Source organism: Trachurus trachurus, assembly GCF_905171665.1.
Source record: "Trachurus trachurus genome assembly, chromosome: 16".
In the NCBI taxonomy this organism is placed as follows: Eukaryota; Metazoa; Chordata; class Actinopteri; order Carangiformes; family Carangidae; genus Trachurus; species Trachurus trachurus.
The window spans coordinates 28228068-28254626 of record NC_139902.1 but is presented as its reverse complement, the minus strand read 5'-3'; the positions used below and the strand labels follow the sequence as shown (position 1 = coordinate 28254626).

The 26559-nt window shown below is 43.5% G+C and overlaps 1 protein-coding gene and 1 long non-coding RNA gene across 2 annotated transcripts; both read right to left on the bottom strand.

Annotated features, from left to right (window-relative positions):
* Positions 1-485: 485 nt before the first annotated feature.
* LOC310999493 (uncharacterized protein) lies at positions 486-12817 on the bottom strand. Its single transcript, XM_083989940.1, has 3 exons — positions 12719-12817; positions 12329-12579; positions 486-2438 (listed from the first exon to the last, which is right to left on the bottom strand). The coding sequence occupies exons 1-3, from the start codon at positions 12738-12740 to the stop codon at positions 1119-1121; spliced, it is 1593 nt and encodes a 530-aa protein (XP_083846066.1). The 5' UTR covers positions 12741-12817; the 3' UTR covers positions 486-1118.
* Positions 12818-16643: 3826 nt separating this feature from the next.
* Positions 16644-20696, bottom strand: LOC310999514. The gene is made up of 3 exons (XR_014596054.1): positions 20663-20696; positions 18869-19023; positions 16644-17158 (listed from the first exon to the last, which is right to left on the bottom strand). It is a non-coding gene; the product is annotated as an uncharacterized lncRNA (long non-coding RNA).
* Positions 20697-26559: the final 5863 nt, after the last annotated feature.

Sequence of the window (26559 nt, the reverse complement as noted above, 5' to 3'; positions counted from 1 at the left end):
TACCGAAATGTGGAACCGTTAGCCTAGAAATCTAGACGCACCCTAGCGGTAGGTGGGTCTAGAAACGAGCCATAGGACCTTTTTGAGTCTCGAACACCGTTTGTGTTCACCAATCACAGCACTCTATCTGTTTAGAGAGTCGTTGGGCGGGCTTAACGCGATGACGACATACTTGCGACCGTGAAAAACATGACAAGATGGCTTTGGCAAAGGAATCGTTTGAATCGGCGTTGGCATCAACTTTGAAAGAATTAAACTTGTCATTTTCTTTAAAAGTTGAGCAAGAAACTGCACTGAAGTCGTTCATTTCGAAGAAGGATGTATTTGGTGTTTTGCCGACGGGATATGGGAAAAGTTTAATCTACCAACGTGACTTCATCCTGCTCTTTGCTCTGATTGGTCGTAGCGCTACCCTATTGCGTGCAGAGGCAGTTTGAAAGACAGCCTTCATCCCGCCCCCTGGATTGAGCCGAGGTCTACCAGTCGTTGCCAAACTAGACATTTTAACAGGGTTCCTACACATTTGAAATTTCCAAATTCCATACTTTTTCCAGACCCTAATTAAAAAAAAAATTCAAATAATTTGTGATATTTGAGTAAATAGTTGTGCATTATATAAAAAAAAATCATGCAATTAATCATTTGTTTTCATTATTCTGAATGTGTATGCCATTATGTCACCAAATCATTTCCAGGAGATTGTAGCTAGGTACAATAGCGTGTACAAAATAATTAACCCAAATAACTTCAGATAAGACCAAACCCAGATAAGTATTAATAAATAAATATATTTCCATACAATAGTTTCCATTTTCCATACTTTTCCAGACCTGGAAATGTATAAAATCAAATTCCATACTTTCCATACTTGCATAGGAACCCTGTTTTAATGATATAATCTGGCTTGTCGGGCTATGGAACCGTTTGACTTCACGTGAATCGATACTCGGTACTTTGGTGGGAATTCGGGTCGGTACCAATAGAAGAACCAAATTCGGTTCCCATCCCTTCCTAAATCTGAGTTTCCTTGGGGACAAAAGACGAAAACACATTCAAAGACGTTTGTGTTTTTTCCCCCCCGATACCCGGCGCCGTGTGCACGCGGCCTCAGCGGTCCGTTAGCGCTTCAGAAGGACCCTGGGGCTGGTCCTGGTCTTCATGGCTGAGGTAGTAGACTTGGTCTGGGCGAGGCCCCTCGTCGAGCCCTTGGAAGCGTTGGAGTCGCTACAGACGGGCGGACCACCACCGTCGTTCTCCCCCGTCGAGTCCGCCGCGGTTCCGTTGGAAGAGGCGTCTTTTGCAGCACCTTTGGAATTATGGGTCGAGTAACCGCTGGCTGGTGAAGTACACTTGGTAACGTTGTCTCTGCTCGCGCCTTTGTCTGGGTCGGCGTGGACGTCCGTCGATGTCGCCGAGTCGATAGCAGCTTTAGTTACAGTAGTCCTCGCCGTCGCCGTCGCCGTCGCGGTCGTGGACTCGGCGGTCGCGGTCGTGGCGGACGAGTCGGTCTGATTCCTGTGGTGGAGCCGTTTCTCTCGCACCTGTCGGCACATGACCTCGCTGACGGGGCCGAGGTCGTAGTCCGTGATGGTGACGTCGGTCAGGTTCGCCACCTCCTGAGGCGCCAAACTCAACTTCCCGTCACCTACCTGCTCCTTCACGTCTTCGCCGACACAACCGGCGTCGGGCGTCGTCGTCTCTCCGATTTCAACCGTATGGCTCACGTACTCCTCTTTAACGTCTTTATCTCTGTTGGCCTCCTCCTCCTCCTTCACCTCCTCCTCCTTCTTTTCCTTCTTCTCCGGTCCGACCTCGCCAACATGGCGGCGACCGTCCAGTGAGACGTCCCCGTTGTTGCACTGCAGCGGCGGCGGCCTACACGTCTTTGTTGAGCTGCTGCTGCCGCCTGGAGGAGCCGCGGTGGCGTTGGTGTTGTCTGGCGGGAGGCCTCGCCGCCGCCTGGACAGTCTCAGGACTCCTCCTCCTCCTCCTCCGGGACTTTCTTCGTCCGTCCGTCCGATGGCGGCGGCGCCGTTGGTCAGCGGCGGCGGCGGCGGTGTCTGAGTCGTCCTGCCTGGATTTCTCCCTGAGTTCTGGAGACCAGCGAAGGTCCTGGTGTTGTTGCTATAGAGGTTGGTGGAGGCCGACGGCCGCGGCCCGTGCAGAGGAAGGTGGTGGTGGTCTTTGCGAGGCAGCTGGTGGTTGCTATGCCGCGAGAGGTGTTTGTTGGTGTTGTTGTTCGTGTTGTTGTTGTTGCTTTGGAGATGGCCTCTTGGTTTACTGGTATTGCTCGGCCTCGTGCACGGCCTCGGTGATCGTCTGCTGCTGCTGCTGCTGCTGCTGCCGCTGCCGCCGACCCCTGAGCCCGGCTTCGGGGTCGCGACCGACCTGACGGAGGAGGAGGTTCTCTGTTGAGGGAGTCTGGTTACCATGGTAACCTGCAACAGAAAAATAAAGGACGTGGAGGTCAGCAGCGAATAATTACACAAACAAGTCTGCCAATGGATGACCAATGTTTTGGTGGAGGTGCAATGAGAGAGAGAGAGAGAGAGAGAGAGAGAGAGAGAGAGAGAGAGAGAGAGAGAGAGAGAGAGAGAGAGAGAGAGAGAGAGAGAGAGAGAGAGAGAGAGAGAGAGAGAGAGAGAGAGAGAGAGAGAGAGAGAGAGATAGATAGATAGATAGATAGATAGATAGATAGATAGAGAGATAGATAGATAGATAGATAGATAGATAGATAGATAGATAGATAGATAGATAGATAGATAGATAGATAGATAGATAGATAGATAGTCTTTTTTTCCCATCTGCACAATCTTATTGTGCAAATTACAGATGAATGACTTTTTATGCTGAATTTTGAGTTCATTTTCTATTAAATATTGAAGTTTTCTAGAGAAATTACAATAATTGCTCAGGGAAAAGAGAGTCAATGTCACAAACTGTAGCGCCCATTTATCAGAGTTTATTTTTTATTTTATTTGCATATTTATTCTTACTACTTGTGCAATTATTTACTTTTTCCATTACCATTAATGTATGTTATTTATCATGTCTGTATTTCTGTTTGGTACAGTTGCTATTAATTAATTATACTCTATTTTATCTATCCATAACTTATCTTCTCTGTATGGACAGATAGTTTTATAGCATTAGCTTCTGATGGATGGATAGATGTTTTATTTATCACATACAAGGCTAAAACCAGGGTTAAAAACATTGCAGTGAAATGTAAAAACCAAGCCCACGACTCTACCAGTATAAACACAAGAATGTTATGTGATTCAATTTCAATGTAAAATCAAAATAATTATGATTTCATCTGATTGCACAAAGGTGAAAGTGACTTTCTCTGTCAGTCTATGTTCATTATGTATTGGGAAAATACACTCTTGGAGGTTTTTCTTATATGGTCTGTACTCTATTTTAGCTTTTCTCTGTACATTCTATGTAAAGCTGTTACAAGGGTTTAAGTCTATGTATGGTAAAACCTTGAAATGTATGTTTAGTGTTTTACGACCCCCCGTGGCTGTTTTTGTTACACTCAGCACGGTGCCAGACCATCTAGGGGGAACAGCTGTCAGGAAGTGACGTATGTACTGACAGGTGTTCAAGTGATGTGAGGTGTATATAAGCAAGTTCTGCTTCAGAGACAGTGCGCATCTTTCCAACTGGTGACTTAACTGTTGCTGTTCGGGAACGCCCACTTGCAAGTGAATAAACTGGCAAGACGTTCATCTTGTTTGCGAGTACTCAGTTTGTGAAAGTTCCCACTACAATTTGGTGTCAGAAGTGGGATTTCCTTGGCGTGAGTCGATATTGGACTCAGGACCACCGGGAAGAGTGCACGCCCAAAACCTCCCCAAGAAAAACTGGGTAGAGATGTGGGACCCGGAGGGACTGAGGCCGTGGTCGACTCACGGCAGGAAACCTTGGTGGAAAGCAAACAGGAAGCGTCTTTCTGGTCAGTATTCCACTGTGATTCTCAGAATGTCGAACTGATAAACAACAAATTATGGTTATCAATTACGGTTCTGTAGTATGATCAGGGAAGACTTGTGTGTAGGGATTTAGTCAGCCTGGGGCACTAGGACAGGTCAGGGACCGCTAGAAGACGAATCACCTTGGGATTCCACAGCCTTTGGCTACTAGGGCAGGTCAGGGACCGCTAGGGAATTGCCTAAAGAGGCCTCAAAAAGAAAACGGGTTCTAGCCAGGGGCTACTAGGGCAGGTCAGGGACCGCTAGAGAAACTGCCTATAGGAAAATAACTAAGGGTTCTAGCCTGGGGCTACTAGGGCAGGTCAGGGACCGCTAGAGAAACCGCTTAGAGTGGTACCACTAACAACAAAGGAGCAGTACTGAGTAACACACCTATCCATGCACCAGAACCTGATAGAGGTGCTCCAAATACAAAGTTACATGTTGTGGAATTATGGGACTGAGAGTCGTAATCAACTGGATGTCTGGGTTGCAGAATGTGGGTTTCCTGCTGGAGGAAGCTTTAGTATAAAACAACTAACAGAACGCTAATGGAAATTGCAAGAGAAAGTATGAGTTGATAAAAAAAAAAAAAAAAAAATAGGGAAAGAAAGTCACAGGCAGGGACAGCAGCCTCTAATGTGTTTGTTCAGTGTGTTACATTTAGAGACGTGGACTTGGACTCGGCCCCACCTACCGGCAGTCGACATCTGAGACAAATACCACAGGGGTCCTCCAGCTCCTCAAGCCAGACACCACCAGCGGCTCCGGGTACAAGTTCCTCAAAATCAGGATCAACTCTGACTTTTTGACCTTCTCCACCAGACATCCACAGTTGCTACATCACAAGCAGACTGGCCACCCCCGCAGTCTAAGCTCAGGGGCAAGTACCACCTGTCGAGGTCCACCACAATGGACTAGTCCCCTGCACCGGACAATTAAGCAAATAATGATAGCCAGATACTGCAAGACGTACAAGACAGTATCAACAAGATACGGGCATAAAGAAGAGATACTGTGGTGATGAAGGAGAAGCAGGACATCAGACCTTCACTTCTGATGGGACATTACAATTCCCTTTAGTGGAAGTGACAAATGACTACGGGAGTTTCCAGGACGTGTATAGACAATGGACAGTGGCAGATATGAAGAAGGTTGCCAAAGCCTCCCACAAGTGATCAAGGTGGAGAAAGAAGAAATCATCGATAGACTCATGATGACTCAACTCTATGCATATGACGCCTGGTCCCAGAGGAAGAGGCAGAGGCCACTGGCTGAGAGGACGAGGACGTGGCAATGGTTGCTGCAATTGTGGAGCATGTGGACACTGGGCCAGAGAGTGTCCTCATCTAGGCGACAACTACGAGAGTGTTGACTGACTGGAGGAGGGGTCGAGGACAAGTGCCGCTACGTCTACAACAGCATGTGAGAACACCAATACACAGACACAAACACCTCATGAACAGGAGTAAGATCAATTAGCTATACTGTACATTACCAACTACAGTACATACATAATGCATGCTGCATAATAAGTGACGCCTAAGCTAACACTAAAGGTCGCAGGCCAACCAATTTCATTTTTGGTAGATTCCGGGGCAACAGAATTAGTAATAATGGAGAAAGAACTAATTACTAAACCAAAGATGAGTGAAGGAAAAATAATAAAAAATAAAAATAAATAAAAAAATTTAATTTCTCCTTTCATCTTGTTGTCCAATAAGGGTTGGGACCTTATGTGTGTGTTAGGACTCACTTTAACTGCAAGTAAAGAGGGTGTAGAAATGTCTAGAAAATGCACACTATTATTATAACCTTATAACCTATTAAAAGGCAGAGATCTATACCAGTGACACAAATTAAAAAAACAAATAAGTACTTTTAATTGCATGATTCATTTTTTCTATAGGGTCAGATTCAGAGTGTGGTTTAACAAAGAGCAGGAGAGCGACATTCTGCAAACAGATTACATCTATTGGGATGAGAGCAATTGTGCTATAGGAGTGGTATTACCTGATGAAGTATAACAAATATTCTACCAGGTTACCAATTGAAGTCCGCATATTCCGATAGGAGACACTGAACATGTACAGGAGCAGGTTCTGGAGGAGAAGATGCAGCAGTGGATGCAGCAGTGGATGCAGCAGTGGATAGGGCAGTGTAGGAAAGACCACCGGTGGCAGAGGAGGGGAAGTGAAGGAGTATTTTACCATCCAGGCCTTAAAAGCGTATAATTGTCATTGTAGTATACGTCTTAACGCGCGCAGAAGTGTACACGTTATTCTCACAGAGATTGATCAAAGGGGCAGTGCTTAAAAAGTAACACCAAAGTCATCTTTCCGCCCCTGTAAAGAACAATATCTTTTGAAGCCAGAAGTAATACAAGGCATGACACTAGTGTTTGAGTCATTGCTTGAGGCTGAGATCATTGTTCAATTAGAAAAAGTAGAGATGCTGGCCAGCCCGAAGAATGGAGGTTTGTTCAAGACCTGCAGGCAGTAAATTTAACGGTGCATGCTCGAGTACCAAATGTACCTAATCCACATACTATTTTATCACAAGTTCCACCAACAAGTAAATGGTTTTCTGTTATTGATTTGGCAAATGCTTTTTTCAGCGTTCCAGTGCATAAGGAATCACAGTACTGGTTTGCGTTTTCTTTCAAGGGGAAGACATGGACGTGGACTCGATTACCCATTGGGTATTGTGAAAGTCCTACAATTTATAATGCTGCCTTGAAAGAAAACTTGGACAGTCTGGTGTTTTCCAGGTGGAGGTGCGTTATTTCAGTATGTGGATGATTTGATGATTTGTTCCGCAACTAAAGAAACTTGTTTAGAGGACATTAAAGTAATTGAGACATTTAGCATGGTCACAAGGTGAGTCTACGTAAATTACAATTCGTTCAACCAAAAGTGACCTTTTTTGGGACATGTGATCACAGCTGAGGGTATGGCTCTCTCTCCCAAGCGTATAGTTGCAATTCAAAATATTCCTAAACCTCTCACAAAAACAAAAACAAATAATGTCTTTTTTAGGAATGACGTCATATTGCAGACAGTGGATTCCTGATTATGCGGAAATTGAGGCTCCACTCTCTGCAATGATACATGATAAAGGCCTGACTGCGCATCAGACTGTGACTTGGACGAACAAAGCTGAAGAAGCCTTTGTTTAATTGGTAATGGCTTGAAGACTACTCTGACTTTATGACTGCCTGACATGACTAAACCATTCACACAGACGGTGGATGAGAAAAATGGGTTCATGACAATACTGATACAAGAGCATGGAGGAAGACCAAGACCAGTTGCTTATTTCTCTTCTAAACTGGATACAGTGGGGACTGGCCTCCCGCTGTGTTTAAGAGCGTTAGCTGCAGCAGAGAAAGCAGTGCTGGCATCACAGGATTTGGTAGGATACCAGGATTTGACTCTTTTGGTACCACATGTTATTTATTTTATTTTGTTGGAACAGAAGACGGCTCATCTGTCAGCAGCCAGATGGTTAAGATATCATACTGTTTTGCTTGATATGCCTAACATTACGGTGAAGCGATGTACTATGCTTAACCCTGCTACTCTTCTTCCTACAGAAGATGACGTAGAGCCGCATGACTGCCTTACAGTTATTAATGAAGTTTGTTCTCCTAGGCCGGATCTACAGGATACACCATTGCCCAACGCGGAATTGGAGTTGTTTGTTGACGGATCAGCCTCACGTGATCCAGCCACAGGCAAGGTGTTAGCAGGATATGCTGTGGTAACACAGCATGAGACTTTAGTAGCTGAGTCATTTCCAGCTAACTATTTAGCACAAGCAGCAGAACTTAAGGCTTTGACTGAAGCATGTAAATATGTGATAGATAAAACAGTTAATATACTGATAGCCGATATGCTTTTGGATTTTGGAGCAATTTGGAAACAGGGGCAGTTTCTTACATCTGCGGGTAAGCCAGTGGCTCATCATCAGCAGGTGGCTGAGTTACTGGAGGCTGTTCGGTTACCCAAACAAATTGCCATTTGTAAATGTGATGCACATACTAACGAGTCTGATCCGGTTTCACAGGGAAATGCGAGAGCGGATTCAGCTGCCAAGAGGGCGGCAAGGCTGTCTCTTAAGCCACCACAACTTGTGTCTGTTTCTCAAGATGTTGTAACCCCTACAATTGATTTACAGGAGACACAGGGTAAAGCCATAAAAGAGGAGAAGGCTCAGTGGAAGAAGACACAGGCATGTGTCAAGAATGGAGTATGGTATGGACCGGATGGTAAACCTTGTTTGCCTAAACATCTTTTTCCTGCTTATGCCAAGTTGACACATGGTCAGGACCATGCGTCAAAGGGGCAGATGTAGGTAGACATAAGCAGGTATTGGTTTACAAAATGATTTTCAACATTTGCTCAGAATTTTTGTCAAAAATGTCTTGTGTCTGCAACACACAATGTGGGTAGAGGTCAACAAATGCCCATGAGTGCACACCCACCACCCTCAATGCCATTTGATCATTTGCAAATGGATTTTTATTGAATTAACACCTAGTGACAGTAAGTAATATTGTCTAGTGATTGTAGACATGTTGTAGACAAGTAAATGGGTGGAAGCCTTTCTAGTAACTAAAGCAGATGCGAGTGCAGTTGCTAAGTGTTTAATTAATGAGATCATTCCTAGATGGGGAATACCTAGGAAAATAAGCAGTGACAACGGTACACACTTCGTAAATGTGGCTTTGACTGCAGTAGGTGAGTATTTGGGAATTGACATGAGAACACATTGTGCTTATCATCCAGCCAGTGGAGGAGCGGTTGAGAGAGAGAATGGCACCTTGAAAAACAAACTTGCTAAATGCTGTAAAGAAACTTCCATTGGTCTTGATGTATATGCGGGGAAGAATAAGGAATAAATATGGTCTTAGTCCCTTTGAGATATTGTTTCGAAGACCTTTGAATACGGGGATAGGGCCCCAGAAGAGACAATTGCCAGACATCGCAATGTGTGAAGATGAGATGTTGCGTTATTGTGCAAACCTTTCCACTGTGCTTTGTGATATTCACAGACAGGTGAAGGACGCTTTACCACAGGAGGCGAGTGGATATCTGCACAACCTGAAGCCAGGAGACTGGATCGTGGTGAAGGATTTTAGAAGAAGAGGATGGAAATCAGAGGTGGCAGGGACCATACCAGGTGCTAATGACCATAGCATCAGCAGTGAAGACCACAGAGAGGGCTATGTGGATACATGCAAACCATTGTAAGAAGATTCCAAGAATAGACGGCATCCCTTCTTCAGCAGACAACCTTGCGGAGCAGTGTCAGACAATTGCCAAACAGTTGTGTGGGAAAGTCCGGCTACAAAGGGGAGTGTACACCAGGTACACTCATCTCAAACCCGGTGAAGAAATCAACAACCCCGCCAATTTTAGGGCAAGAGTTTGATATCTGTGAAGTAGGTTTAGCAAAAAGATGATATTCATACAATGGAATCCATTATTCAATCTAACTACAAAAGATGAAGGATGCACCCGTGAAGCAATTCAATTTACAGGACATGTTAACATTCAGAAGCCCAAGGGAAGACGTCAGTGGGCAACATCTAAAGAAAGCTGCAAGAGACTTGCACCTGTATACATCAATGCAACATACTCCAATGTATCGGACAAAACCTTTCGTTGTTGGGACATGCTTTGTGAAGAAAGTTTTGGCCCACAATCATGGCCAAACGTGAAGAATGTGACATCAGTCGAAGCGCAGACGCAGATACCAACACAGTTTATGGGACTATTAAAATGTAATACATGCCTTACAGGATAAATGAAACTCCAAATGTGTAACTTTGATTCCTGACAATACAGATAACTTTACCAATGTAATAGAAGCTCTACAAAACATCAGAGATGATTTTGGCCCATCAGATTCAGCAGGTTACAGTTTCAATAATTGGCTTTCAGACGAGCTAGGGCCATGAGGTGCAAATGATGGTGCAATTTTTAATTCCAAGTTGGTTATGTTTTGGCATAATTTTATGTTTCTGTACCTTTGTACTGACATGCATGATGTTATTACTCTATAGATGGTTAGGAGATGTTGTAGGAGGACATGTGCAATAATATGTACAACTGCATACTAACGATGAAATAAGAAATGTTTCCAACTCCAGGATGGATTCCACCATATTCTGACGATAACGTGACTGTGTAATTTTGATTGTGCTGTGATGTTCTATCTTCATTTTTGGAGTGTATTTTCTTCTTCGATGTGAGCATTGAATGCTCAAGAGGGTGGAGTGTATTGGGAAAATACACTCTTGGAGGTTTTTCTTATATGGTCTGTACTCTATTTTAGCTTTTCTCTGTACATTCTATGTAAAGCTGTTACAAGGGTTTAAGTCTATGTATGGTAAAACCTTGAAATGTATGTTTAGTGTTTTACGACCCCCCGTGGCTGTTTTTGTTACACTCAGCACGGTGCCAGACCATCTAGGGGGAACAGCTGTCAGGAAGTGACGTATGTACTGACAGGTGTTCAAGTGATGTGAGGTGTATATAAGCAAGTTCTGCTTCAGAGACAGTGCGCATCTTTCCAACTGGTGACTTAACTGTTGCTGTTCGGGAACGCCCACTTGCAAGTGAATAAACTGGCAAGACGTTCATCTTGTTTGCGAGTACTCAGTTTGTGAAAGTTCCCACTACAATTACCAGTCTACTTATAACAGAGGTCAACCAAGTAAAGTAAAGTCTATAAATAAAGTCCATATAATATAAAATTAACACTTTGATATTCTTGTTAATTCCACTGTGGATGAACCTATTCATTAGATTCACATGACGTCACTGTGTTTCTGCGCCGCCATATTTGTGTCCGAATCAGGGCGATCTGGGCACAGATCACAGCGTCACGTTACCAGAACAAGTGGAGTAGTAGGAGGAAATCAGCAAGAGACCGAAAATTTACGATATTTGAAAGATGCCAGGATTATATTGTGCTGTTGACTGTGATAGCAGTCGCCAAAATAACCCCGGACTGCAGTTTTATTCCATCACAAAAGACGTAAAGTTAGGCTATAGGCGGAATAAATAGTTGACTGCAGGCAGTCTATCAGTCGCAGCATGGGCTGTGACAAGTCTCACAAAAAGAGGGGATTCACTTTTTTTTTTAAATAACATGGATATATTGAATTCTGCATTTTGATTACTTTCTTATTAATTACTCACTGATTCTGCATTTAGGGTCTTTTATTTCTGTATAACAGACCGTTGCTAAGGAAAACGGGCCGTTGCTAGGGACGCCGCTCTGATCAGCGGAGCAGGGCAGAAGAACTATCAAGGATTTTTACCTTGTGTTTCATTTTTACCAGCTTCAGACTAATTGTGATGTTAGAGAAATGACTTGTAGCTTGTTAGAGGGAGAGTGGAGGCTCTCTGCCTCCCTCACCGCTGCTGGAACCAAACCTGCGATCAGAGCGGCCAGCGCAGTGTCACAGCTGTGACCAGCTGTGTCTGTGCCACCGCGAGTCCGTGACACAAGCGTGTCCCGTATCATAATCTCTTATGACAGACAGGACGACATAAATGCGCACATCGTAACATTTACATGATAATTCATCAATCTACTGATTGATTATCAAAAGCTCGATGAAAACACACACGAGTCGACCGGGAGGAGGATGAGGAGCAAACAGCGGAGAAGTGACCGGACTTTGATCAACATTACGTCTCAAATTAATTAATTAATTCATAAACTGTGTAATAAGTGGGATAATATAGAGTGTGTCTGTTGTTATAGAGATATAAACCCAGACAGGATGTATGAAACCCTGTCATTTTGTCAAGAAACTGTCATTTCCATCCTGCGGTTTGCATGCTGTCATATGAGGAGACCATGGATGTATTATATTAACGGAGGAGACCTGTCAAATCGGACACAAACATGGCGGCGGTCCCTTCGACGTGACGTCACTGCAACCCATGAATATTGTATAAATGTAATATGTAACCTTCCTTGCATGTTTGCACACTGTGATATTTTATCATCTTGGTCATTTGTCAGTATTCTGATTTCCCAACTATTCGGATACAAAACGCCATAACTTGCAAGTTTTGGATAAAAGTTGACACTGGGTAATGTTGATGTATTGTATGTATCTTTACACATCCTTGCTTCTTTGGGGTTCCTTTTCATGTACATCTGTTTGTAAACTGTTCTAGTGCATCATATTTTTCTTAGTACATGAATAAAACATCTGAATCTGAATCTGAATCTGATGTGGGGTCACCGTGGCCTTGAGCTTTGACCTTTTACCATTTAAATCCAGTACAAACGCACATAGCCAGGTGTGTAGAGCGGCTGATCACCTTGTTCGTCCTCCTGACCTGTAGGGAGAGCTGTCGAGGCCTCAGGAGGTGTCGCGCTGCTCCCTCCTTCTTCCCCTCCTCCTCCTCCTCTTCGTCCTCTTCCTCCTCCTCCTCTGTCGTCCTCTCTCTCCTCCTCCTCCGCCTCTGCTGCTCCTCCTCTCTCTCCCTCCTGCCCTGAGCTGGGGCAGTTAGAGGGCCGACAGCTGCAGAGCCTGCAGGCCGACCTCTCAGAGACCGAGAGTCCTGTTGCACTGTGGGATGGAGAGAGAGACAGAGAGAGAGACAGAGAGAGAGAGAGACAGACAGAGAGACAAACACAGAGACAGACAGGTGTTAATTAAAGCGTCTTCATCTTCTCAGACACCGGCGGCTCAGATCATCGATCGGTACCTGCTCTACTGAACGAGCTCATGTTCCTCCCATCGGTCCCTGTCCTGTGATTGGTGGAAAGACAGGAAGTGAGATGCTGAGTGTCAGCCGCCTCCTTCTCCCGTCCGCTGGCTAAGAACGCCATGTTGCTTGGCAACGCTGCCGAACCTGAGGTGAAAGAGGAAATGCCTTCGTTAAATTTTGGTCTGTACAAACAACAGTACTGCAAAATAGTAGCATATACCTAAGTGATAATGGAAAAATATCAGTAACTGCGCAGAGAGAATAAATATATAATAATAAATAAACATGAAACACAAATGAAGAGTGGAACTACTCTCTTTTTCCCTGAGTTATGCTATATTTTCCTCTAGAAAACTTAAATCTTTAAGAGAAAATCATCCCAAAATGCAGCATGAACAGTTACGGTTCATCACTTATTCATCCTTAAAGGGACAATGAGGAGTTTCTAATCGGTTATAAAAAAGTCTCACGTTAATGTGGATGAATCTCCGCTACCCACACTTGTTAATGGGCCCATTTTCGATAAATATATCATTCTGTCAACTACGACGGTATGTGAACCTCTTTGAACCTCTGACTTTAATTATTGATGAATGAAAACATGAGTCCGTCTTGCGCCGGTCAAAAGAATTTTACGGTGCGCGCGGAGGCTCATAAATGTAGTGTGAAAACGCTTCGCTTTTCCAAAACTCCTCGTTGTCCCTTTAATTTGCACGACAGATTGTGCAAATGGAAACAAGACGATATCCAAACTAACAGGAGTGTAGGCTTTGTACTAACACACAAAGATGTAGCCGAAATGTCAAAGGTCATGTTGACATTTCGGCTACATCTATCTATCTATCTATCTATCTATCTATCTATCTATCTATCTATCTATCTATCTATCTATCTATCTATCTATCTATCTATCTATCTATCTATCTCACCTCTCAAACAGAGAAAGGACAAGAAATCCTCAGTCTTTGGTCTCCGTCTGGTCAGACAGGTGACCACGGCCAGGTTGTGGCTGTGATTACTCCGCGCTGATGACATCATCGCGGGCGGTCCCGGAGAACTGGGCGGGGACTGGGCAAACTTCCTCTGAGCCTGCAGCCTCGGTCTGCACACACACACACACAAAGTGCATGTTAACATCCCAGTATGTGAACTGCGCACACGCAGCTACAGCTATGAATCATGTAAAAAAACACACGCTGTGGGTCAGCTGACCTCTTGCTGGTGGGGTCGTCGTGGTGACTGCTGGCAGGACGGCGCTGTGGAGACTGCAGCGGCCAGCTCCAGCTGAGACTGGCCGACAGGAGGGAGCGACACCGGCTCATGCCGTTCACCAGGGAGCCTGAGGAGAACAGACACAGCTTCAGGGTTCACACTCTTCTCTTGAAATCATTTTCCAGGACATTTTCAGCGGCTTCAGTCTGACAGAGATGTTATTACACTCACCCCCCGTCCCATTCACGCTTTGGGAGAAGTCTTTTCAACAGTCGTACCTTATTTTGTACATTTAACCAGTTTGTTTCTGTGTTTATTCCTCTCTCACCCCCAGAAGTCTGATTTAAAGATGTGCAGTCTATGGCTCTAACTTATCTAGTATGAAATAATCTCTTACATGCTTAGAAATTATGACAAACTTATCATAGAACAACGCAAACATGAGACAAATCAAGGCAACAATGGCTTTTTTTTTTTTTATTGGGGCTCTATTAATCGATAGAAAAATGTCATCATCGGACTAACCCCATGATTATTGGCCAATATCAGGCCAGTTATTATTGGTAACGATAGTTATCGTACATCCTTACTTAAAAGTCTGAAGCTGCGAGACGACTGTTTCAACTCAAGACAACAAACAAGTCTCACTCTGTCTGTTTTTCTATCACTTCTCTATTATATGTTTTGATAGTTATTCAGATGAGAAAGTGGGTGTTAAGACTCATTTCCTCCGGTTCTTTTCTTAGATGCGAGGAGCATCTTAACCCAGCGGGTCAAACCAGATGACCGGCCGGTCAGTGCACCCACATCCTGCTTTGGCTGCAGCTTTTTAATTCACTCTCAGCTCAGTGTCAGTGCTGCGTAAACCCTTAGGGGTCTGAGCCCATTTTGTTTCTGAATACTTTGATTTTGTAGATTTTGAAAAAAATCCCCCAGAAATGTTATTTTTGTACAGTCAAATTAAAACTACTATATCTCCAGATTGTACGTGGTCTATCAAAGTCAAATAAAAACTGGGAGAGACTTTCAAATCCACACTTTTGAGTGAAGTTGACGGCAGCGCTTTAGTTGCTCTAGTTTGAAGACATCGACCCCAGAGGTTTAAAATCTGATAAAAAATTCACTTCCCTTTCCTGAGAATATATTTGTGAGAAGATAAATCTGTAAAAATAAGACAGTTTAACAACAGCTCTGCCTGTGTGCACCAACACACCAACACATTTCAACAGAAGGCAGCGTGTTTCAGATTAAATTTAGCTGCATTTTCAAACATTAGTGCAGCAGTTCCCAAACTTTTTCGGCCGTGCACCCCCTTCTATGTATTTTCTGACCTGGCCCCACAATGCCCTATTGTCTATTTATCAACTGCATTTTGGGTATTTTTTATTATTTTATATGAAAATGATTCATTAAAATGTTTTGAATTTAGTTGTCAAGTGAATTTCTTGAATTTTACTATTTACACTGTGAAAACCCCATTTGAAATAATGTACAAGTCATTTTTTATTTATTAGTAAAATAGGTAACGCTTTATAATAAGTACACTATTAAGCATTAGTTAAAGGGATACTTCACCCAAAATCAATATTTCACCAATCATCTACTCACCGTCGTGCGGCAGATACACACACTATGAAACATCCAAATACCTCCATACTGCTCGTCTGTACTGACCCAAGTGTCCTGAAGCCGCCACATGAAAAAGTTGTTTGGAAAAAATGTATTTGATCTCTGTTTTTAGCCTTGTTGTAGCAGTAGCTCCCAGTGGCTGCACGAGATGCGTGAGATTTGCTGCGAGATGTTCGTTCGTGGCTGTAAACCATTGGATGTATGATGTAAACATGGAAGAACACTTGGGTCAGTACAGACGAGCAGTATGGAGGTATCTGGATGTTTCATAGTGTGTGTTTTGGACGATTCAAAAGTGAACTCTATTCACCGCCATTATATGAAAACCCGTTGCCAGCCGGACCCCCCCTGGAACTCCTAAAGCGTTTTGATGACTCTGAAAGTTCTCCAGACCCTTCCTTGGCATGACGGTGAGTAGAAAATTGGTGAATTATCGATTTTGGGTGAAGTATCTCTTTCTTTAAGCATTAATAAATACTAAATTCTTCATTTATAAACACATGATGATCATTAGTATGTAGTTTATAAACACAGTTACTGCTTATCAATGATGTGTAAAACATTTTAACTGTGTTTATAAACTACATACTAATGAGTATTCATGTGTTGTATTTAATGCTTAACTAATGCTTAATAATGTGTACTTATTATAAAGTGTTACCGTAAAATATAACCCCATAGCATCGCCATTAGCAACAGCTTGTGCACCACAGTTTGGGAATCCCTGCACTAGTGTGTCATTTTAAAGATCCAGGTACGATCTGGTTGAAACCTGTATCCGAGTGGACGCGGCCGTGCAGCCTGGGGCAGAGGAGGAGGAGGAGGAGGAGGAGGAGGAGGAGGAGGAGGAGGAGGAGGAGGAGGCGAGCGCTGCTGCTGGTACTGACCGTTGATGCTGGTCGGAGTGTGCGACCTCAGGGTCCGGGCGGCGCCGGGCCTCCTCAGCAGCGTCTGTGTGTGTTCGGGTGTGCAGGTGTTTTTCACTGAGTGTTTGCGCTGAGCACCGTGTGTGTGTTTTTCAGTCCGTGTGTGTTTGGAGCGCCGCGGCGGTGGCGGCGGCGTCCCCGTGGCGTTGCTGCGCAGCGTCCTGGTGGTCGACGCCGAGCTCCTGCGGGGTGTGTGTGTGTTTTGTTTCGTTGTCTTGCTGTGTGTGGTTCTCCCTGCACATGTTCTCGACTGTCTGTGCGCCGCGCTCTGCAGTGTGTAGGTGCATCTACTTTTTGGCGTGTGTGAGTCCTGAGACGAGCTGTTCTTTTTTTGCCCTTTGCTGGTGTGTGCGTGATCAGAAGAAGTGTGCGCGTGTGTGTTTTTCTGTTTCTGTGTGTTTGTCGTCACCTGTCTGCTCGTGACTCTCTGCCGTGACGACGATGACGATGTGTGCGCGGCGGCGGCCTGCCTCGTGCGTGCGTTCTTCTGTGTGTGCGCCTTCCGCAGAGCGTGCAGAGCGTTCGCGTTCTTGCACGAGCGCTTGTGTGCTGCGCGTATGTGTGAGTGTTTGTGTGTGGCACGGTGTGTGTCTTTGAATTCCCTGAGGGAGAGGAACAGGACTTTGCGGACCAGACGTTCTTCACACCACGGCATCCCATCGTTGATGTCCTGTCAATGCACACAGAGAGAGACACCGTTAGCTGACAATTAAATCACATTAACGACATCAAAACAGAGGAAAGTACGGGTGCTGAGAAAGATCAAAACACTACAGGACCAGAGTTTAGTGACTGGATTCATCTCATGCCTCCTATGAATGCAAGGTTGAATGATGGCAAAGAGAAACTTTACCGGGTCTGGGGTCATTTTCTGAATCATATAAGAGAGGAATAGGTGCCTATAACATGTGAGGGGAGGATGACTTGTATATATCATCATATGCGCTTTTTGCACTTTTAATTTAGTTGTTGTGGAAATGACAATGACAATAAACGTATCTATCTATCTATCTATCTATCTATCTATCTATCTATCTATCTATCTATCTTGTGGACATAGTGTTTAGTGTTGGGGCGATGTGCTGAGATTTGTGTGTGTATGTATATTTATAAGTATATTTTGTTTTTTTATTCTGTGTATTTTCGTTTAACATGGTTGAACTGTTTGTGCTGAAGTCTGATGTCTTTTGTTTGATGTTTGACATCATATAAGAAATTTAATAAAAACTTAAAGGACAAAAAAAAACACTAAAGGTTAGGCTAAGTAAACAGCAGAACAAACACTAGAAAATAAAACTGAAACCTTGCCAGAAGAGAGAGTTTACATTAGAACAACCACTACTCCCTATAGTACACTATATAGAATGGTTAAAGCTTTGTGAGTGTTCATAATACCCTACATAGTGGACTCGTAGTATCCCACAATGCATTGTGAAAAGCAGTGAGCACTAACCAGCCGCTATGTACCATCATACTATCACCGTGTTTGCTCACAGACAGAAAAACTGCAGCATAAACAAATTAAAGATGCTAACTGTGCTAACTGTTCTGATCCTGGTTCTGGTCTCCACAGACTCGTCCTCTGGCTGCTGTAACCTTCAACCTGAACACCAGAACACTTTGAAAAAATTTGGAGAAGACTCTTGGAAAACTATCAACTCACAACTGCTCACATCTAAAGACAAGTTGTAGAGTTTTTAGTCTCAGACTGAGATTTTACAACGACTGTTGAATCTTGCAGGGTCACTATTTACAGGACTACAACTAGATTTCTTAGCAGTTTTTTCCCATCATGCACTTAGTAGAAATTAACGTCAAACATGCTGGGCTGTTCTGCTCACAGCTCCACCATCCGCTCCTCTTTATGGATGGTCGATATTAATCGGGGCCTCGGACTTTTCGCCAGTGTTTCCCGTTCGTCAATGTCGCTCTTGTGATTGTTTGTCTGCCAGGTTTCCTGCTTCTGGTTTTGTTAGAGCTCATCAAGGCAGAAGCACTGGAACACTTCTGTCTTTTTGTTTCTGTTTTTAAGCCAAGTGGTTCTACCACCAGTTATATATTTTTAGCTATTTATTACCTGTATTTATTGTTGTGTTGTGTGAGACTGGTTCTGTGAGAGCAGTTGACCACATCTGAATTTCCTTCAGGATTAATAAAGTACATATCTATCTATCTATCTATCTATCTATCTATCTATCTATCTATCTATCTATCTATCTATCTATCTATCTATCTGTTGTTGATTATGTTCAGCATCACAAAGAGTTAAAGACTTGTGATTATCGTAAGGCCAAGACTAGGAAATAAACTGATCTAAAAAAGATCAGATTACCACCTTATAATGTTGAACATCAACAGAGAGGCAGGAAGTTGCACTCACATATTTCTTCTTGATGATGTTGCGTTTGGGTCTGTCTGCACTCATCTTGCCCAGCGGAGACGGAGGGGCACATGAATTACAGAAGCTTCGTTTCCTTGACGTCTGACCCTCCTGCTGCGGTTTCTCTGCAGACGTAGGAATTGCACCACTCGGTCCTGCAAAGGAGGAAATATAATAACAATACAATTACATCTGTAGCTCTTGTTCTGTTGTTTTACTGTGGTCATAAAACAAAGTGTCATTTTTTTAAATGAAAATGTGCAGTCAAAACAGTCAAAAACAAAGAGAGTTAAACTATCTATACAGTGTTGTTCATGTTATTCAGGCTGGTGAACAAAAACAAATCCCCTACAACATCTCTCTTTTTATTCAGAGGCTGTTTCCAACATTTCCAAACTGCAAATTTACAAAATATCCTGGAGGAAAATAGATAGGAGATCCTTCCTATAAACCCGACTTATTTAAAGACCTATGTACGACACTCTGTATTTGGATTAAGAGGCAAGGTTTACTTAACTTACTGCAGTGACTGAGCCAAACTCCCTCCAGATAACCAGATAAATATTGTTTATCTAACTTTTGCCCAATCTGTACTGCCAACATGTTTCCTGTTACATTCTTTGGTTTCATATTAAAACACATTTAGATAAAGAAAAGCTGAAAAAAAACAGACATTTCATAAATATGTCTTATTTTTATCGACAAAAGAAAAAATAGCCGAGATGTCATGATTATGAATCTAAATATTTATCAAATACAATTTTCCAGCAGCATGTCATTTTGTTTTTTTTCCATGGCATCTAGAATATGTTATTTCTTGGCACTCAAAGCCAGCAGTGACAGGTGCTTCCTTCCTGGTACTGAGGCCTTCACTTCGATGCTCCTGCACCAACCAACCTACTGATGATCAGTCAATAAGCCTCTCCATCCATCTCCACAGTGGGAGCTGCCCTGCACAGCTTTGCAGCTCCAAGGGCACCTCCAAGCTTGAAGCTGATGTTGTGGGGCAGTTTGCACTCTCTGATTATCATATATATATAAATAATGGTAATAATTTAATGCATTAAAGCTGTGTCTGCAGTATGGCTTCCTTCCTCCAGTCCACAGTACTGCAGGTTAAAGAAGATGGGTGGTGTGTGTGTGTGTGGTTCAGTGAACACAGATCCTCCGCCTGCTGCACCCCACCATCTGTCGGGTTTTACAGTTTATTTCACGCCATGTTGTTCAAATCTAATGTAAAACAATGCCGTGTCCGTCAACGTTTAAAAACCAGCCCTTATGTGTGCATGCATGTGCAATGTATGTATGTAGCCTATGTGTGTGTGTGTGTGTGTGTGTCAGTACGCGGTGTCCCGGTGCTCCCAGACCCCCTGATGATGACTACAACATCTCTCGGTCGGTAACGTAACACAGCACGAACGAAGAACACCGAACCGGACCGGTGGTGGCTCTGATCAGATCGGATCGGATCAAGTTACACCCGAGGAGGAGGACACGTGAAATGAAGCAACAATAATCGATCACCCACCTCACCTCCAGCAGCAGCAGGATCGATTACCGGCCTACATCATTAGCAACACACACACAGAGCGACGACAACCTGAGGACAGACGCGGATCTACTTAGCGTCCTCCAACCAACCAACACACCCTCAAACACACACCGCGACGTCACGTTAAACATTAACCACCGTTAACACCGACTGCCCCCCACCCTTAAAAACCCACACCCCACCCCTCAACTCCCCCCCACCCTCTCCCCGGTTCCCGGTGAGCCGTGGGGTTATTTATTTACCTTCTGGTGCCGCTGGTGTCTGTCGGCTCCGTTTAGCCTGCGCCTCTACTCCTAGCATTTAGGTAACGTTACGGCAGCCGCGAGAAGCCAAAAAAAAAAAAAAAAGCAAAGCACGAATGAGTACACGGTGTACACACACACACACACACAACAGAGAGAGAAAGCGAAGGAGAAAGGGAGAGAGTCAGACAGTTTTTAAACCTTTAACAAAACTATTTTGAGCACAAAAGATATTATTCCGTCAAAGTGTTTTGTTACCTAGCTAACTAGCTCACACGGGTCCAGTAAACAGGAAGTGCTTGTTGTTGTATGGTTGTGTTAGCCGTTGGCATCATAATATGACCGTTGGTGGTGATGGTGGGGAAAATGGGCTAATTAGTTAGAGTTACTCATTACTTTCCCCCAAAGTAGCTGAGTAACTACATTATAAAAGTAATTTGACTTTTTAATGCTCAAATATGACAAAATTCGTCCTCCTTACCCTAACCGCCAGTTTATCTCAGTATTCCTCCGCACACAGGCAGGCTTCCCCAGCGTTGCGGAGGGATACTACTGAGTGAGTTGGTTAGTTCCAGATAAACGTTTTTTTTTTTCAAACTAGGTGATGGACTGAAACTTCTTGAGTCAAGTAACACATTTTATTGTCAGTAGCCTAACAGTCATAGATATACCTATGCCTAACAGTTACCGCGTACAGTAGCCTAACTTTTTTTGTTTACTTGTTACTGGAAGCCTAGTAAGGTTGTTGTTTTTTTTCCACTGACCTTACTAATGGCTCTACTTTTTCCAGTAACGAGGGTTACGTTCAGGTTACGTTCATAGACTGTAAGGTTACGTTACTGTTTCCCCGGCTGTTACCGTTACTGGCAATAAAATCCGCCATTACTCGACTCAAGAAGTCCCATCACAAAATAATACACCTGATAAAGTGAAGGTAGCCTACATACCATACACATTTTTTCTGGTCCATCAAATACGGTAGTCTGAAAAAAGCCGTTTATCTGGAACATCTATCGCTCTGATCTGGAAGTGTAGGCCTCTTCCTCCGCGGAGGGATACGGAGTGAGTTGGTTAGCAAGTCTTTTTACTTTTTGGGGAAAAGTGCCCAACACTCACCTGTTGTGTGGTCCAATCAGCAGCAGCAGGTGTGTTAATGGCGCCAAAGAGGAGGAACCTTCACTTCACTCTGGATCGACATTCAGAGTCCAGCTGCCTCCGCTCATCCCGTCATGCCGCCGCCGCTGCTCCTGTGGCTTCTCTGGACGTTGCTCCGCAGCACAGTCGGGGGTCCGGTAACGGCTCAGCGCGCGACATGGTCACAGCCGGGATTCCATCCGGCCCCGGTCCCGGTAAAACAGGACGGAGCCACACGCGCCTCATTTTACCGGCTGCCCATGTTCCAGCACGCGCTGGGCCCGCTCGTGGCACCGGAGCTGTTCCGCCCGGTTCCCCGGAACCAGCCCCGGGTCCCCGCCGGTCTCACGGCGCTGCTGCTGCCGCCGGCGGGTCCACACCACCACCACCAGGGGACGACTGCACGCGCCGTGGAGGCCTACTGCGGATACGACAAACTGTCTGTGCGCGTGGACCGCTTCCAGCTGCGCGCGTGGACCGTTCCCTCCTTGTTCAGTCTGGGCACGTGCGAACCCAGCCTCGTCACACCGAGGTACCTGTACTTCCACTACAGACTGACGGAGTGTGGAGGAGAGGCTCAGGTAGGATAGTACTAATCCTTAGTTAAAGGGACATTGTGTAACTTCTCCTATCTATTCACGAAAATCGATTATTTCGTTCAAAAGTCTGTTTTTCATTAATCAGTAATCCCCCCCATCAACAAACTGAAGTGTTCCGGTAAGCTCTGAATTTGCCATCCATATCATTCATATCTAGGCTACATAGAGCTGGATGCTGCATTCACCTGCAGTCGGGCAGACGGCCGTCATGTCATTTTAGTCACAGAAGTGGAGAGAAAGCCGGTAAAACGTGGGTCAGGTAAACAATAGACATCCATGACAACATATTGTCACTTGTATTGTTTTGCCTTGCAGCGGCTGTTGTCCGTCTGCCCAATTTCACTGAATGCAGCATGAAAAATAGGATTGAGTTGCTTGCGGTATACAAACGCAATGACGCTATGGGAGTAATTCCTACAAAATGTAGGCTACCTTTAAATCACGATATGTTAATGATATCGACTCAGTGGACAATTTTGATGTTAAAATATCACCAAGTTCAATATAAGAGGATATTATCGGCTTATTCACGTCCATTCATATCAAATCACAAATAGAAACTAAAATATAATTTGACTTTTTTTTTGTTTGTTTCTGAGCTCAACCAGGATGTTAACAAGAGAGTTTCAAAATAAAGTCATAGTCAGAGCCCATTTTATTGTTATTCATAGCAGCTACATGTACTGTCTGGAACGAAATTACAAAAACACAAGGCAGTAAGACACTAGAAACTCGGTAAAGACAGACTAATATTCCCAATAAATATAAAAAAAGAAAGAGGTTTATTATGAAAAAAAAACAGATACCTAAAAAATCATTCATATTTGCACAGAAGCCTTCCTTTCTATAAGTCCACTTAAGAATGTAAAAGCCTGATGGCTGTAAGGGTATACGCTGTCCCTGAACATGAAAGGCATGTCTTACAAATGATAGAGGATGAATAATAACCTCTTCTCTTGTAAACACACCAATGGCAGCCACAGATCTTGGCCACTGACCACAGAGGAAACATGTAACACGGATATGGATAATGAAATACTGCTTGATTCCAACAGTTTTTTTAATATTTAGATTGCTTTCAAATTATATTGATATTAATTTAAATCTACTTCCTGTCTTCCAGGTTGTTGGGGGTCAGCTGGTGTATTCCTATACACTGTGCTACACTCCACCTCCACAAGGCTATGTCATCCGAGTCGTACCTCTAAACCTTCCCATCTACTGCCGTTACAACAGGTAAGTCTTATCACCTCTCGACGACGACTACCATCTTCTGTCTCCCGTCAGGTGTTTCAGCAGCTTTTACTTTGCTCATTATGCTTCATCAGACTTTTTTTTCCCTGTCCTAGGTTTCATTACTCGTATAAAGTCGGCTACAGTCCACAAGTTCAGCACATGACCTTCATGAAGACCATCAGGAGTAAACTCAGCTTCAGCCTGACTGTCTGCAACGGTAACACACCCACACCTCCACCTGTGTTAACTGAATAATCTGACAGGGTCTGTTTCAAAACTGGCTTCATGTAATATTTATTTCAAACATGTAAAACAAAATAACAACAACACTTTCCGTTTGTTCCTTCATATGTAAATAAAATAACATAAACAAGTTGAAGAAAAAAAAGTTGGAAACAAAAACACAAATAGGATAATCATACAGTTTCAAAAAGGAGTGAGAAGAAGCTGTGCTCATTGAATCCCAGCACTTTTCCACAAATCATAAATAAATCAATCACTTGTCGCACTTCCTTAATTGCCCTTCAAAAAGAGAAAAGGAAAAAAAATTGAAGGTAAATAAAAACTTTTTTTAAAAAGTAAGTACTTTATGTCTTTTTACTTTTATTTGCTCCATGTTTGGACGTTGCTTTAATTCATTCTTTAGGCTGCTCCATAGTTTCACACCACATATACTGTAGACACGACACGCAAGAACTTTTCCTTGTAGTTCTTACTTTTGCTTTCGTGAAGTAAAACAATCCCCTTAAATTATATTTTCCTTCCCTCTGACTAATGTATTTATTTATTTTTTTGCTTTGAACATGATTTGTGCTGTTTGATATTCTCTTTGATCCCTGAGTTTTAGTATCTTTGACTGTTAAAACAACAGACGTGTATGGTCCCTGTAGCCAGCTCTATTTGAAATTTAATAAAAGTCTAAAATCTAATATTTAAAATTTAACTTCCAATATCTCATCAGCCAAGACAAAGTATAAATGCATGTGTGTGTGTTTGTGTGTGTGTTTCCAGCCGAGTGGGAGCCCCTCCCTCCAGGCCACTCGTTCTCCTTAGGGGAGCCTGTGAACTTTGTGGCCCAGACGGGGGCTCTGCTGGCCGGGGAGAGGCTGTATGTGGACTCCTGCTATGCCACCAGCTCCGCAGATCCAAACAGTACGCCCAGAGTGGATATTATCGCTAAGGATGGGTGAGTCATTTGTGTTTAAAGAATGCAGTCGTGTTGCCGTACAAATAAAACTGGTTTGTCACCTCTGGTGTGTTGATGGTTTGTGCAGCTGCATGATGGACAGCAGGCGGCACGGCAGCAGCTCCAGGTTCCTGTGGGCGGGCGGCAGCGTGCTGCGCTTCTCTGTCGATGCCTTTCTCTTCAAAGCAGTCTCACAGGTGAATTATCAACACATTTTTTTATATCCTCCAAAACCTAAAGGCTGTCTTTGCCTTGAAGTTTCTTTATTTTGCTATTCATTTTATTTCATTTTTATTTAGCTAGAGTCCAAATAATTTTTCTATTAAAACAGTGGCTCCCCATAAACTTACAGACAATATTTTAATGATAATAAGACTTACAATAGAGAACAAAAACCCCACAATTCACAAAAAAATAACAAACTCGAAACCTATTCAAAATAATTAATCCCTCTTTGTGAAAAACTGAATGACAGATGGGAGAGTCTCTATAGGTGTCTGAACTCCAGCTGGAGTAGCTCATCATGTGTGCAAGACCGGTAAAACCAGTATCTCCAGGTATCTGGGATAAATTAACTCCACCAATTACTCTAAAAATAAAAAAAAAGCTGCCTGCCTAGTTCAAACAAGTAGCAGAGATTTTAATGTTTAATCAACACCTGGTGCATTTGTGTCTATTCGGGGGGAAAAAGGTTCTAGTTGTAAGTGAACGAGGATGGTTTTCGTTTAGAAAAGGTTACTTACTTGATTTTATTCATTACGTTTACGTTTTTACAATTTTATTTCACATTAATGTTTTAAAAATGTTAGTTCATCTTTTTGTCTTGCACTCATGCATATTTATTGTTTTAAAGCACTTGGACCTTCAGTGTTTGACTCCTGTAGCCAAACCTTCTCCACCTCAGACACAGTGACCTCCAGTGGAGATGAAGTGAAACCTGGAGCTGCTTCAAAGCAAACTACATTTAACCTCCACTAAAACTTTGTCTGCCTCCAGTTTCTGCTCCTGTTTTAATAATCATTAAACCAAAACATATTGAGGGCGATTAGTCAGAGAGTCGGCATCCACAGTGTTTTTCAGTTTCTCAGTCAATCTCGTTTATCTCGTCTGACAGTAGAGCAGGAGATGAGTGGACATTTTCTTTATCAAGCAGTTTTGTTTGTTTCACTTTTTATTCATAATTTTTTGTGTGTTTGTGTTCAGGTCCTGTTCCTCCACTGTTCGATGTCAGTTGGTCTCTCTCCTTCCTTCACTGCAAAGTCGTGTAATTACAACCCGTCTGCCGGCAGGTAAGACACAAAGTTGCTGAGTCAGCCCTCCCAAGTCAAGAAAACAAAATACACTTAAATTGGCCCATTGCCATAATCCCTATAGTCATAGCAGTAGGTTTGTTACCTTTAATTGTCGGTGCAAGCTGTTTTTAAAACGGCGGAGCAGAGCCGCGAGCTGCTCAGAGCTACGCTACAGTAGCCTGGTTGGCACGACTTTCCAATGTTGATACTCAGCATTGGGTCTGGCCAAGACGTTAAGAGAATCCATTTCTCAAAGCGCATCCTTCAAACCTGTTTTACCCGCCCCCCTCAAATGCCTCAGTCTGCTATTGGTCGAAGCCAGAATAGGCGGTGTCGAAGCTTAAACCAATCACACCGCTCTTGTCCGCTGCTCCATGCTGCTGTTTACAATGAGGTTCCGGTCGCTGCTCTACTGCAACACGCCTCTACCCAGAGCCGTTGGAGAGGCTC